Source organism: Hypanus sabinus, chromosome 13, assembly GCF_030144855.1.
Source record: "Hypanus sabinus isolate sHypSab1 chromosome 13, sHypSab1.hap1, whole genome shotgun sequence".
In the NCBI taxonomy this organism is placed as follows: Eukaryota; Metazoa; Chordata; class Chondrichthyes; order Myliobatiformes; family Dasyatidae; genus Hypanus; species Hypanus sabinus.
The window spans coordinates 70,619,390-70,634,767 of record NC_082718.1 but is presented as its reverse complement, the minus strand read 5'-3'; the positions used below and the strand labels follow the sequence as shown (position 1 = coordinate 70,634,767).

Here is a 15,378-nt window from a genome sequence, read left to right as displayed (position 1 = left end):
CAAACTAGAGGACATGATTTGAGAGTTAGGGGGCAGAAGTTTAAGGGAAACACGAGGGGGTATTTCTTTACTCAAAGAGTGATAGCTGTGTGGAATGAGCTTCCTGTAGAAGTAGTAGAGGCCAGTTCAGTTGTATCATTTAAGGTAAAATTGGATAGGTATATGGACAGGAAAGAAGTGGAGGGTTATGGGCTGAGTGCAGGTAGGTGGGACTAGGTGAGATTAAGGGTTCGGCACGGACTAGGAGGGCCAAGATGGCCTGTTTCCGTGCTGTGATTGTTATATGGTTATATGTTATATGGTTATATGAATTTTGTGAATATTTGTAAAGAAAACTGAAAAATCACAGACTTTCCATTTGATTGAAGATATAAAATACGGTACAAAAAAAGGAAACCTTTCACATTTTGTAAATACTTTCTCATCTGTCTTTATTCCAGCTGTGCAATAGCACAGTCTATGCACGGAAGCATTTCAGTTGAGGCACGAATGTGCAACCGAGCAGTTTGGAGGGAACTGTGCGCAACACTTTCCAATGCCAACTATAAGACCAGGGTTCGATCACTGCTGCTGTCTGTTGACACAAACAACACATTTCACTGTATGCTTTGACGTACATGTGACAAAGTTAAACTCTAATCTTTAAAAATGTGATTTTTCCATTCTGTTTGAAGATCTTGTGACCATATTTGGTAGCTCCATTCCCTGCATTAGACAGTGATTGTAGTTACAGGAATTCTTTCTCAGGAAACATGCTCTAAAAGATGAGTTAGTGTTAAGAATTGTAATAACAATGAGTCCAGATGGTCTCAATCTGAAACGTCACATTTCCTTACACAGACGCTGCCTGATCTGCTGAGTTCCTCGAGCATTTTGTGTGTTGTTCCAGATTTCAGCAATGTCACCAATGCAAAAACAATGGATCCTCAGAGGGATCAGAAGTGAAAAGAGTGAGCAGCTTCTGGTTCCTGGTTGTCAAGATCTCTAAAGATCTAACTTGGTCCCAACATATTGATGTAGTCATAAAGAAGGCAAGATAGCAAATATATTAGGAGTTTGAAAAGATTTGGCATGTCAACAATACACTCAATTTCTTTTCTTTTATTTATTTTTTATTGAAGTTCATCATCAAACAAACATCCATAAGATGTCTTTCAGATATTGTACATATATAACTTTATGACATATACCACAAATCTCCACATAATATTTATCTGAGGTATACACTTATAGAAAAGAGAGGAAAGAAAGAACAAGCAAAAGGAGAAAACTATGTACAAGTAGAGTGTTTTTTTACAACATATTCATTGATTTGAGAATATAAAATCAGGTCTACGAACATATCACAACTCTCAACTGTGCTGCAAAATAATAATCCCTAAGAGACGGTAGGCCCCATCCCCCATTTTCCTTGGCTAATTGAAAAGTTTTGAGACAAACTCTCGGCGTTTTACCTTGCCAAATATATCTGGAAAACATTTTGTTCCATTCATTGAATTGATTTTGATTAATGTCTATTGGTCAGGTCTGCAAGAGATATAATAGTTTGGCAGTATATTTATTTTAATAGATTGAATCCTTGAACTGAGACCAAAAAAGGAATCAGATTCCATCTTGTTATATCTTCCTTAACTTTTTATATATAGGCTAATAATTGCATTCTGATAATTTTGCCAAATCTTTTGGCATAATGATGACTAAATATTTGAAAGACACTGTTTACCATGCCCAGGGATATCTACTTTCAATTTTTCTTGGTGGGCTATAGTTATATGAAAGTAATTGGGTTTTATCTATGTTGATCTTGTATCCTGATAATTGACCATGTTGTTCCAAGGATTGCATCAATTTAGGTAAAGAGTATGCTGGTTTCCCTGGATAGATCAAAATGTCACCTGAGTAACAGGCCAATTTATGCTGTCCCTTTAATAGTAATTCCCCTGATATCTTCATTTTGTCTGATGGTTCCAGATATAATGTGAAGAGTAGCGGTTACCATGCTCAACCCTGTCTCCGTGCCCCTTTCCAGGGTAAAACTATTTGATAAATATCCATTGATTTTAATCCTAGCAGTAGGGTTGTCATATAGTGCCTGTATAGTTTTAATAACCGTGTCATGGAAACCAAATCCATGTAAAACTCTGTAAAGAAAATTCCAATTAACCGAATCAAATGGCTTTTCAGCATCCACGCTCAACACTATTGCTTCGATTTTATTTTTTTGTATATGATCCATAATGTGGTGTCCTTCGTATAATGTCTTGAGTCTGGCGTTGTCATATAAAACCTGTCTGATCGTTACATACCAGTATGGATAGAAACTCCTCTAATTGTTTGGCCATGATGGAGGTAAATAATCTATATACATTTAAGAACGGATATTGGTCTAAATGACCCGCATTACATTTTATCCTTGCCTTCCTTGCCTTCTTTCGGTATAGCTGAGATCATCACTTCCTTCCAGCTGGGTGGCATTTGTGCCTTTTTTAGAGCCCAGTTCAGTGTGGGGAGTAAAACAGGAATTAACTCATTTTCAAATTCTTTGTACCACTCTGCCGTATACCCATCTGTTTCTGGTGACTTGCTTAATTTAAGCCTACAAATTGCAGCTTTTAGTTCAACTTCAGTTATGTCAGCAGTCATCGTTCTATTTTGTTCTTTGCTTAAAGTGGGTAACTCTAGAGAATTTAAGAAGGTGTCAATTGGGGTTATGCTTCCCCCTGGAACTTTGGAATACAGCGTTTTGTAAAACACTTCAAAAGCTCCTTGAATTTCACTTAGCTTATTTTTTTTTTATCATTTTCATTCTTGGATCCCTAATTCTATGAACTGTATTTTCTATCTTTTTTTTCCCAGTTTCCATGCCAGTATTTTCATAGACTTAGATCCACTTTCATAATGTCTCTGTTTCAGAAACATTAAATTTTTCCTGATTTCTTGCATGGCCAAACTATTAATTTCATTCCTAATTTTTAAAATTTCCTCTAATGTATCTTGTGCCAAATTCAATTTGTGCTTATTTTCTAGTTCTTTCAGCCTATTTTGTAATTCCTCTAATGTTTTATTCCTTATATTTTTCTTATATGAAGATATAGCTATAATTTTCCCTCTTAAAACATCCTTCAGAGTATCCCATAGAATGGGAGGTGAAACCTCTCCATTATCATTGAATTCTAAGTAAAGACCAATGTCTTTTTTAATTTTGTTCCTTAAAGTAGGGATCATTGAATAGACTTGAATTTAGTTTCCAAATAGTATTCTTTGGTTGTAGGTCAAAATCAACAGACATAGGTGCATGGCCACTTACATCTATTGTCCCAATTCCACAGTTGTTTATTTCGTCTTTGTCTTTTCCAAATGTTATGAAATAGTCTACTGGAAGAGTCTAACTTTGGTTGTAATTGTAAATTTAAGTCTCCCCCACATATCAGGAGACCTTCTGTTTCCATTACCATAATATTAGCAAGTTTCTGAAAGAAACTAATATCACTTCTCTGTATTCAACAGAGTAACTGAATTTCCGTCTATATTCCCCATTACCAGAATATATCTGCCCTGCTTATCTCCCATTTCAAATACTTTTTCAAAATTTAGCTTGCCTGAGATAAGAATAGCAACTCCTTTCCTATGTCCTGATTTATATGAGAAAAAAAATTAGTGAAGCCCATTCTCTTTAGTTTTTCAAGCTCATTATCACTTAAGTGAGTTTCCTGTAAATATACTACATGGGCTTGTTCTTTTTTCATTTTGGATAGGATTCTACTACATTTGATTGAATTTAACAGCCCATTGACATTAAAAGAATTTTACTTTGTCCTTAGTCATGTGTATTTATCTGTCAATATATCATTGATTAGCAGAATAAAACTTAAATCGATCTACTCCCTGAACAAATAAGAACCAAGAAATGTGAATAATAGAAAAACAGGAAACAAAGGTGTGATTCCAAGGCTGAGATCTCTAGTAGATGACCCTGGGTTGAGCTAGAGGAAACGTCTAGCTGTGGGGTATAGCCCCTCCTACCTGTGAGTTGAGGGCCCCCATTGCAGTACCCACAAAAGTAAGTGAACAAATCTATATCCATTACACAGAAAGGATTTCCCTGTGTATTACTCCCATATACATATTCTTATTTAGGTGGGGAAAAGAAGTGAATGAATGAATGAATGAATAAAAAATAATTAAGTAATATAACATCCACATTATACTAAGTATTTCCTGAGATAGGTATAGCACCATCTATATTTGCTTCCGTTTACACATATTTAAAGTTAGCCAAACCTTATGGCTCTTCTGGAGGGGGTGAGAGTTGTCTTTCGAAAACTCAGTCTCTTCCTGATATATTTCTCTCACTCTCCTCCCGTCCCCTGCTTTCTCGATTCTCTATTTTCCAAGCAGAGCGGGATAACTGCTCAGCCAGGCTTTCCCTCAGTTTGATCTCGCTGACGGGCAACCCTCTGGCCTTCATGTCTGCGGTTGTCACTTCCACTGTCTGATGTAGTTGCACCCCATCTTCATAAATTGCTTGCAGTTTAGCAGGGTACGGAGTTATCTAATCTTTCCTTGCTTTAATATTTGCTTTACTGCAAAGTATTCTTTACGTTTCTGCAGGACCGCCAGGGAGTAATTTTGATTGAAATATATTAATTTTCTGTCCAAAAACACCCTCTTCTTTCCCCAGGCCCTTCGTAGAATCTCCGTCTTGGTATTTTATTGAAGGAATCTAATTACTATTGAGCGTGGCTTATCTTCTCCATCTCTAGTAGGCCGCGGGACGAGCGCACGATGCACCCTCTCAATTTTAAGCTCCATAGTTAAAGGAATCTCCAGTGTCCCATAGCAACTTTCGTGCAAACTCCATCATAGCCAAACCCTCCGCTCCTTCGAGAACATTGTATATCCTGATATTTTTCTGCCGTGATCTTCCCTCCTGGTCAAACAGTTTACTTTCTTGTTGATTTAATATTTTTATTGTCTTACTTAGTATCCATTCCACGTTTTGCATGCGATCTTCCACCTTCTCAATTTGTGCCTGCCACCGCTATGTTTTGATTGACATTGGTAAGCTCTGTCTTGATATCATTTAGTTGCTGTTTTATCTTTTTGGAACTCTTATCTCTTCCAGAATTTTTATCATATTTGCCGCTTCGCCTGAACGAAGCCCATCGTCAGCCTCGCAACAACACATTCGGGTAAGAGAGCCGCTCGCTGCACCCCTTTCGTCCACAGGCTCCGCAGTGATGCTTTTTTCACCTTCATTCTTTTTCCACATTCTTGCCCCCTTGTCAATTCAAGTATTTTCGGAAGATCTTATAATTGATAGATTAGCGGAGCAAAATATGCGTTTTTCCGGAGGAGCTATTGACTTAAGCTGCCATTCTGGACGATGACATCACCGGAACCCTTTCACACTCAAAATTTCTATAGTTGTACTGTGCAGAGCACAGTGACAGGCTGCATCACTGTCTGATATGGAGGGGCTACTGCAAAGGACCAAAAGACGCAGAAGGTTGTAAACTTAGTCAGCTCAATCTTGGGTACGAGCCTACAAAGTACCCAGGATACCTTTAGGGAATAGTGTCTCAGAAAGGCAGCATCCATTATTAAGCACCTCCTGCACCCTTTTCTCACTGTTACCATCAGGTTAGGAGGTACAGAAGCCTGAAGGCATACACTCAACGATTCAGGAAAAGCTTCTTCCCCTCTGCCATCCAATTACTTTGAATCTATGACATTGAATCTATGGACATTACCTCCTTTATTTTTTAATATCCAGTATTTCTGTTCTGCACATTTTAAAAAATCTATTCAATATACATAATTGATTTACTTGTTTATTTTTATTCTCTGCTAGATTAGGTATTGCATTGAACTGCTGCTGCTAAGTTAATAAATTGCATGTCACATGTCAGTGATAATGAACTTGACATTGATTCTGACATTTCAGAGGATACATAATGGGTCCAGCACATAAGTGCCATTACGTAGTGCCTGTACTAAGAATTTTGTCAAAATTATAGATGACATGCCAAATCTGTGCAAACTTCTATCAATGTGGAGTGGAGAGTATCCTGACTGCATACATCACTACCTGGCATGGAAACACCAATGCCCTTGAACTGAAAAGCCTACAGTAGTGGCTATATCCTAGTCCATCACAGTTAAAGCCCTCCCCATCACTGAGCACATCTACATGGAGCACTGTCACAAGAAAGCAGCATCCATCATCAGGTCCCCCAACCGCCCAGGCCATACTCTCATATCGATGCTGCATTGATGATGCATTAAGATTGCATTGATGAATCTCAGTGACCTCTGGCTGATGACCAATGAAACAAGGAAAATAACTAAGTACAAACAGGAGAAAATCTGCAGATGCAGTGCTGCCAAAAGATCTCAGCCTGAAATGTCTCTTTTCCATAGATGCTGCCGCCTGCTGAGTTCCTCCAGCATTTTGTGTGTGAAACTAAATACTTTGTTAATCATTCTTTTTCTGGCAAACAATCGTCTGTAACTTCCCTTTGGCAATTTGAAGTGGCAGAACCGAGGAGAGGAGAGGCATCGTTGAGAGCAAGGAAGACACGAATTTGATCAATTTAATTGCCCGGCCAAATTGAAAAGGTTGGGTACGGGGCGAATCACGGCAGCGGGGTCCAGGTCCCAAAGTTTGGAGGATGGCTTATGTGCCGGGACAGATTGAAAAGATCAGCCCAAGGCAAGATTGAGGCTGGTTATACTCACTGCTCCACTCTGCATTGAACTAAGGGTCCATGGACAACTCTCTGCAGAATTCAGTTCCAAACTCTATTCGCTTGCATTTATTGTTTGCATGATTTGTGGGTTTTTTTCCCTGCACCTACGGTGTTTGACAGTCTTTTTAAATGGGTTCTTTTGGGTTTCTTTGTTTTGAGACTGTTAGGAGACAAATCTCAAGGTTGTATAATGTATACATACTTCTGATAAATGTATGTTGAACTTTGCTATCAGGAACTCACACCACTGGGCACAGGAACAGTTATTACCCTTTAACCATCAGGCTCTTGAACCAGAAAGAATGACTTCACTCACTCCATCACTGAACTGTTCCTACAATCTATGATCTCACTTTCAAGGAACTTTCATCTTATGTATTCAATATTCATTGCTTATTTATCTAAGACTATTTTGTTTTTTTCTTCTTTTTGATTTGCAGTTTGTTGTCTTTTGTACATTGGTTGTAAACAGTCTTTCATAGATTCTATTGTATTTCTTTGTATTTACTGTGAACGCCTGCAAGAAAATGAATCCAGGGTGTACAAGGTGACATGAACATTCTTTGATAATAAATTAAGTTGAACTTTGAACTTTTTGGAAAACTTGTTTATGTAAAGTTGACTCAAATGAATGCTAGTGGAGGGAGGTAATACACACAGCAGCGCTTAAACTGTCAATACTGTCAAGGTATGGGCAATCAGCAATGTATACAGCAGCAAAAACCGACCTTTAGAGCAAGTGGCAAAACAAAATAAAGGCTGTACTCACCTCTCAGTGAGAACAAATCCATTGTCAACGATCACTGGCACTTTCTGCATTGGGTTCAGTTTAGTGAATTCTTCACTCTTGTGCTCACCTGAGCAAATTAAATACATGAGGTGCAATGAGAGCAAGGAAAAATTAAATCCAGAAAGAGCAGGACTTCAGAAAGTTAAAGAAAATTAGAATAATGTCCAGAGAGCAGGAAAGGGGTATTATTAAAACCCAAAAAGCCATTGCAGGGAGTGGAGAAGGTCGGGGGGGGGGGGGGGTGAGTGTGCAGGGGGAGGTTTAAGGGGCAGGGTGTTGGAGGAGGAATCAATCTAACTCATTATAACATTGTGTACTTTCACTGCACTTTCTCTGTAACTGTTCCACTTCACTCTGTTACTGTCTTAAAAACAGATCTGGGGTATTCCCAGTGTACATGACAAATGAGCTTTTCTTGGGCCTCCAGCCTGGTACAGGTATCAGTTACAACTGACATTTTGATGACAAACTCATCAGGGATCTTCATCAGGGATGTTACCTGGGCATGTCTAGGCTGGTGGGATTTAGATCCACTTTATCTGTCCCTCACGATCGGTTGGTTCTCATCCAGTCCCACTTTGTTTACAATCAATTCCAGTTCTGAAGGCTTTGTCTTTATTAAAATTCTTTTCCTTGTGTTTTATTTCAATGGCTTCCTTTGACCTACATGAGCAGTGATCTGAACTTCCTTACAGGTTTGTGGATGCTTTATTGAAGAAATCTGGGCTGCCAGCAAACATATCCACAACATTTCTGCCTCAGGTGCCAGTACCACCAAGACTTTACGAGCTCCCTAAGATTTACAGGGAGGTTCCCCCCAAGGCCTATCATCAATGGCATAGATTCTGTGACTTACTACCTCACTAAGCATTTAATGACTATGTTGTCTCCCTTTGTTGGGGGCTGTGAGTATCACATCACAAATTCAACTGACTTCGTAAAAATAATAACCACCATTCACGTGAACCTGGAAGACATAATGGTCTGTTCATGAGAGTGCCCATGGTCCTCCTGCGGTCAAGGTCTGATAAGGATACCATTGTCCTTTTTGTACCCATTCTTGCATCAATGTACTTGCTCTATAAGGAGAGCAATTATGAACAAGCAGACAAAGTTTCTGTGGGATTACCCTGGTAGTAAGCTACTGCTAATTTCTACATGGAGGACTTTGAGGAGAGGGCATGAGTTCATCACCCTTACACCCCCAAATGCTTCTACAGATACATCGATGACACCTTTGCAGTGGGGCCTCTTGGACTCCAGGCACTCCAACAGTTCCATGACCATCTGAACTGATATATCCAAACATTCAGTTTATGATGGAGATGGCAAAGACTGGCTGCATTCCATTCTAATATGACAGAAACTGGACATGGCGTCTATCGTTAATACACACAAACACAGACTTAGACCTCAACAATAACAGCCACCATCACACCTGCCAACATACAGTGGTTCTTTCTACTTTGATTAACCATACGAAAATTACTTCAGACCCGAAGTCTCCATGAGGAAATGATGCACTATGTTCCTAACGAAATGGCTACAAGGCGAGGAAATCAATCGGGCTCTCAAAAGGGCTGAAGGGAAAACCAGAAATCAAACAATGAGGAGGAACCCATTGCTACCCCGTCTTCCCTATATTTCCACATTCTGGAAGGATCACCAGGATCCTGATGAAATTCTAGATTAATACCATTCACAAACCCGTAAGGAAACTCAAATCACAGTCAAAGATGACCTGGGACTCAGGAAAGCTCCGGTTACAGAATCCCCTGTGAATGCAGATCAGTGTACATTCGGCCACTGTGGAAACCCACATCAAAGAGCACAGGAGGTGCATCTATTTGGGCTATCTGGAGAAATCAACCATAGCAGAACATTGCATTCACAATGGCCACTGATTTACTTCAACAGAACAAAACTACTATGCAGTGCCAATGGCTGTTGGGACTGCCTGGTGAAGGAAGCCACTGAAATAAAGCTGGAGGAAAAGAATTTTAACGAAGACAAAGCTCTAGCTCTAAGAAAGAACTGGAATTCAATTGTAAACAAGATGGAAGAGTGGAAACCTGGTCGGACGAGGACTAACCAGTCAGGAGGGACGGACGGCCGGGGTATAAATATCATCAGACAAGCCATGCCCAGGCAACATTCCTGATGAAGATGGCAAAGTTTCTCATGGAAACATCGGTTATAATCAATACCTGTACCCGGCTGCAAGCCCGTGAAGAATTTATTTGTTATTGTTGTAATGGATTGATCTGTATGAAGTGTGCAAGATAAGCTTTTCATTGTGAAAACAGTGTACGTGACAATATAAATATAAATATTATAAAAATATAAATATAAATATATTGTGTACGTGACAATAATAAACCAATTTGCCAATTCATATTCTGTACTCTGACCCCACCTCAATGCCCATTTTTCCTTCTCTCTGACACTCAACATTCTGTCGTCCGTTCTGATTCTTAATCAGCCATTTCCGTCTCTCCCGAGGACTGGATAAGCACAACACAGGAAATAAAGAACAACAGATTTCGTGTACTGATGAAGGGACTCGGCACGAAATATCGACTGTACTCTTTCCATGGACAATGCCTAGCCTGCTGAGTTCCTCCAACATTTTGTGTGCGCTGCTTAGATTTTGTAACCACCTTGAAGCCTTTGTTCAGCTCACAAGGACAGTCGTGAGCTTTCAGTTGCCCGTTACTTTAATTCCTCGTCCTATTCCCAATCTATGTTCTATGTATTGTGTATTCACAACGTTTAATAATGCCATAATTGTCATCTGCCCGGGACCACTCTGACACCCAGGATACAGGCGATCCCAGCGTTTCAAGAGGGCGACATTACCAGAAAATGTCTCGACGCGAAAACATCTCAGCTGTACATGAAATTAGAACTGAAGAAAGTTTGAATTTCTTTACTTTTTTTATATCCAGTATTTGCAACTTTAAACACGGTTATTTTCTCACTTTCCCAGTCCTGGTATCAAACTGCTCTTTGAGCTTGCTCTTTACTCCTTGAAGCGTTCAGAGGAGCAAGTGCAAGTTGTCAAACATCCAGCCAGTGCAACACAGGGGCCTAATTTCACTCAACACACACAAAATGCTGGTGGAACGCAGCAACAGCTACAGGAAGAAGTACAGTCGAAGTTTCGGGCAGAGACCCTTCGTGAGGACTCACTAATTTTACTCCTCACCTCTCCGGAGCGCCACTGGCCTTTCAACATGTGGAATACCGGTAACTTTAAGGAACAGGAGTACTGCTCTGGAGGGCTGGGACAGGAGGTCGTAGTAAACACGCAGGGGGAGCCGAGAAGCCATGGTTATCGGAAGCTTTGTAGCAAGTGCCCACTCTCCGACCCAGACAATTAACTTGCAACATATATTCTGCTGAAATCATCAAAAAGTGGCGATACGTCAGAGTATTATTCCGCCCAGCCATACTCGCAGACACCACAGTGGCACACAGATACAATCAAACTGCCCGGGAACAAATCTGTGCCCCGGCATTTTAAGAAAGTTGGAATTGGTTTATTAACACAAGAGATTCTGCAGATGCTCGAAATCCTAAGTAATACACACAAAATGCTGGCGGGACTCAGCAGTTCAGGCAGCACCTATGGAAATAAATACTCGACATTTAGGTCCCAGATCCTTCATCGTGCTGGGAATTGGTTTATTATCGTCACGTGCAGGGAGACAGGGTTGTCTTACATACTACTCAGAGAACAAATCGTTACACAGTGCAGAATAAAGTAAAACAAAAGAGTGCTATAGAGATTCAAAGCTGTAGTTTTAAGTAAACACACTCAAGACAGCTTTTGCTCTATGTATGGGTTCATTAGTAACAGTATCTTTTTATGCCTTGCACCGTACCGCTGCCGGAAACCAACAGATTTCACGACATACGTCAGTGATAATAAATCCGATTCTGATCTTCCCTCTGTCTGTGGCCTCATGAGCTGTTGCACCAAAAGACCCAGTGCACCCTTATCTTCCATCTGGGCACGATGTACCCTGCGAGATTCAATATCGAATTGTGCAACTTTAAGGAATTCATTCTATCCACTGGGATTTAAACTGGCCATTTCTATTTCCGCTCAGTTCTTTTTCTACTGGTAGAGCCTGGTGCGCAGGACACTTCCCACCCACAGCCTCACTGTTAGCAAAGTATTAGAGACGTAGGGCGTCCGTATAATCGCGGAAAAAAGCCTGCAAGTGCCAGATCTCTGACATAAAACCACATCTATTAGGAAATCCAGGTGTCCAGGTCTCCGGCCTCAGCAAGGACCTGGACCCATTGCAATTTGCCTATCGCCACAATAGGTAAACGGCAGATGCAATCTCAATGGCTAGACACACGGCTTTAGACCACCTGAACAACACAGATACCCACGTCAGGGTGCTGTTCATCGACTGTAGCTCAACATTTAATACCATCATTCCCACAATCCCGATTGAGAGTTTCAGAACATAGGCCTCTGTGCTGTCTACCCTCAAACCTAATCCTAAGGTCTAAAGGGGCACACCCCCACAAGGCTAATGTTATCCCACTTTTCAAGAAGGGAGGGAAGGAGAAAACGGAGAACTATCGCCCTGTTAGCCTAACGTCAGTCGTGGGGAAGATGCTTGAGTCCATTATTAAGGACGAAATAGTGGCACATCCAGATGGCAGAAATAGGATTAGGCCGAGCCAGCATGGATTTACCAAGGGCAAATCATGCTTGACTAATCTGTTGGAGTTTTTTGAGGGTGTAACAAGGATGTTAGACGAGGGTAAGCCAGTGGATGTTGTATACCTAGATTTTCAGAAGGCATTCGATAAGGTGCCACATAGGAGATTGGTGAATAAAATCAGAGCTCATGGCATTGGGGGCAGGGTTTCAACATGGATAGAAAACTGGTTGGCAGATAGAAAGCAAAGGGTAGCAGTGAATGGGTGTTTCTCAGACTGGCTGGAGGTGACTAGTGGGGTACCACAGGGCTCTGTATTGGGACCACAGCTCTTTACGATTTATGTCAATGATTTAGATGAGGGCATTGAAAACTATATCAGCAAGTTTGCTGACGATACTAAACTGGGTGGCAGTGTGACATGCGAAGAGGACGTTAGGAGAATACAGGGAGACTTGGATAGGCTGGGTGAGTGGGCAGATACTTGGCAGATGTCATTCAATGTGAATAAATGTGAAGTTATCCACTTTGGAAGCAGGAACAAGAGGGCAGAGTATTGTCTGAACGGTGTAGAGTTAGGTAAGGGAGAAATGCAAAGAGACCTAGGAGTCCTAGTTCACCAGCCAATGAAGGTGAATGAGCAAGTGCAACAGGCAGTGAAGAGGGCAAATGGAATGTTGGCCTTTGTTACAAGGGGAATTGAATACAAGAGCAAGGATGTCCTTTTGCATTTGTACAGGGCCCTGGTGAGACTATTGTGTACAGTTTTGGTCTCCAGGTTTAAGGAAGGACATTCTGGCAGTTGAGGAAGTGCAGCGTAGATTCACTAGGTTGATTCCTGGGATGGCAGGGCTGTCTTACGCAGAAAGATTGGAGAGATTGGGCTTGTACACGCTGGAATTGAGGAGATTGAGAGGGGAGATTGAGATTGAAACGTTTAAGATAATTAAAGGATTTGATAGGATTGAGGCAGGAAATATGTTCCAGATGTTGGGAGAGTCCAGTACCAGAGGGCATGGATTGAGAATAAGAGGTCAGTTATTTCAAACAGAGTTGAGGAAGAGCTTCTTCTCCCAGAGAGTTGTGCAGGTGTGGAATGCATTACCTCGGAAGACGGTGGAGGCCAATTCTCTGGATGCTTTCAAGAAGGAGCTAGATAGATATCTGATGGATAGGGGAATCAAGGGATATGGGGACAAGGCAGGGACTGGGTATTCATAGTGAATGATCAGCCATGATCTCAGAATGGCGGTGCAGACTCGAGGGGCCGAATGGTCTACTTCTGCACCTATTGTCTATTCTCCTCGGCCTGGACATTGGGCTCGGTGCTGCTGTTGGATTTGAGCTGCTGACCATTGTCTTCAAAACCCGGTTGTGAGTACCTTCTCACTCGTAATGTTAGAGTGGAATTCAGTTTAGAGCCAAATGGATGTCAGGAAACAGCTTCAGTAACTGTGAGCTGGTGTGAACACTGTGCCCACCAATGTTGTTTAATGTTTCAACCACCTCAGTATCCAGCAATGTGCTATCTCTGAAATTCTCCTCTGCCTTGCTCAGACTAGTTGGTGTTCGGGATGTGCTGCCTCCACTGTGCTTCACCAAGTGCCTCTCCTTGATGATCCACACTTGATCCCAATTTAACATGTGCCCCATCTCCTGCTTCCTTATCTGCCCCATCCTAAAGCTTCTGAACTCCCTCTAAACTCTCTACCACACTCCCCCCTTTAAAATCCTCCATAAAGACTCAGGTCTCAGTCTTAATTTTTTAAAATATTGTACCATCAAATTTTCAAAGGACGGGTCCTGAAGATGTTGGGCATGGAAAGATCTGGTTATAGGAAATTCATCTCAGATACAATGGAGATTCCACAAACAAGTAGATTCCATGTTTCCATCTGCTGTTCAGTGGCCAGTTTTCTTTCATTATCACTCATTTGCAAATTTTTATTCAACAAGATAGTGGTATATCCCAATGTCTTTGTCTGATCCATCCAGTCAATCCCTCCTATTTCCCCTTCCTGCAAATTCTTCTCATCCTTTCTTTCTATTCCTTCTCTTCCCTTCCTCCACTACCCCCTTCCCATTTGTCTCCTTCCCCACTCCCTCCCTGAATCTCTTCACCCCTTCTCCTGTCCTCTCATCCTTCTTCCCCCCTCCCTTCAATGCCCCTCTCCTTTCTGACTCCTTACCTCTGATACTCCCTCTCCTTCTATTCCCCCCTCCCTTTCTGCTTTTATTATCACTGTTCTATTACTTGATTAGTAATAATCTCAATCCTCCCACCCCCCTGTGCTTTTCTCTGGAAATTATCTTCAGTGTGGAAGAGCAGAAACTTTCATTGCATTTTCTGACTGAGGAAGGAGATAGAAGTGAGAAACTATAAATGCACCAAGAGTGTTTCTTTTTAACTCTCCACACCCCTCTTGGACCCTACTGGTTTGTCCATTATACATGCCTGGGTATGGCTGTCCTGCATACTCAGCTCTGGTTGGTTCTGTTCCCCTGCACACTTGTGGTGATAGCACCAGGTATTCTCGGTAAAGTCACATCCAGCAGGAGAGAAGTGACAAGCTCCTCAAGTGTAGCCTGGGCAGGTATTGTAACTGTGTCTTTCCACTGGTCACAGGATGGGAAATTCAAATACTGGACAGCAGCTGTTTCGGAGAAACATTGGGGAAAGTTTAAAGGCAAGATTTTGTTTACACGGAGTGGTTGGTGTCTGGAATGTACAGCCAGGGTGGTACTGGAGACAGATACAAAAATAACAGTGAAGAGGCATTTAGACGAGCAGTGATTGGTGGGGTATGGGGCCAGGTGCAGGCAAAAAGGATTTGTTTAATTTGGCATCATGGTCAACACAGAGGTGGTGAGTGAAGGGCCTATACTTGCTGAATCATTGTACATCCTATTAATTAGGTAACTATGCTGTATACAATTCTGACAAATCTGCTCGGGGTGAAGAGGAATAAGGGGGGCAGAGGAATAAGGAACGTAACCTGGTGTGGGAGAAGCTGAGCAAAGTATGGCCTGGATTTCACCATGGAAAGCGTGATGCAGACAAACAGGCCCCATGTTACCATGGTCTCAGCATTGATTTTAATCTGAGGTCTCAGTGGGCACAGTGCACCCTTCCATCACCAGCATAAGTGTG

At 41.4% G+C, this 15,378-nt stretch overlaps 1 protein-coding gene across 1 annotated transcript in view; it reads right to left on the bottom strand.

The window, feature by feature from the left end:
- The window catches only part of gstt2 (glutathione S-transferase theta 2), a 38,419-nt gene extending 27,434 nt beyond the window's left edge, over positions 1-10,985 (bottom strand). The window contains exons 1-2 of the mRNA XM_059987858.1: positions 10,751-10,985; positions 7,522-7,609 (exon numbers count right to left, since the gene is read on the bottom strand). Coding sequence (XP_059843841.1) covers positions 7,522-7,609; positions 10,751-10,874 — 212 coding nt within the window. The 5' untranslated portion in view covers positions 10,875-10,985. The remainder of the gene's footprint in view (positions 1-7,521; positions 7,610-10,750) is intronic.
- Positions 10,986-15,378: the final 4,393 nt, after the last annotated feature.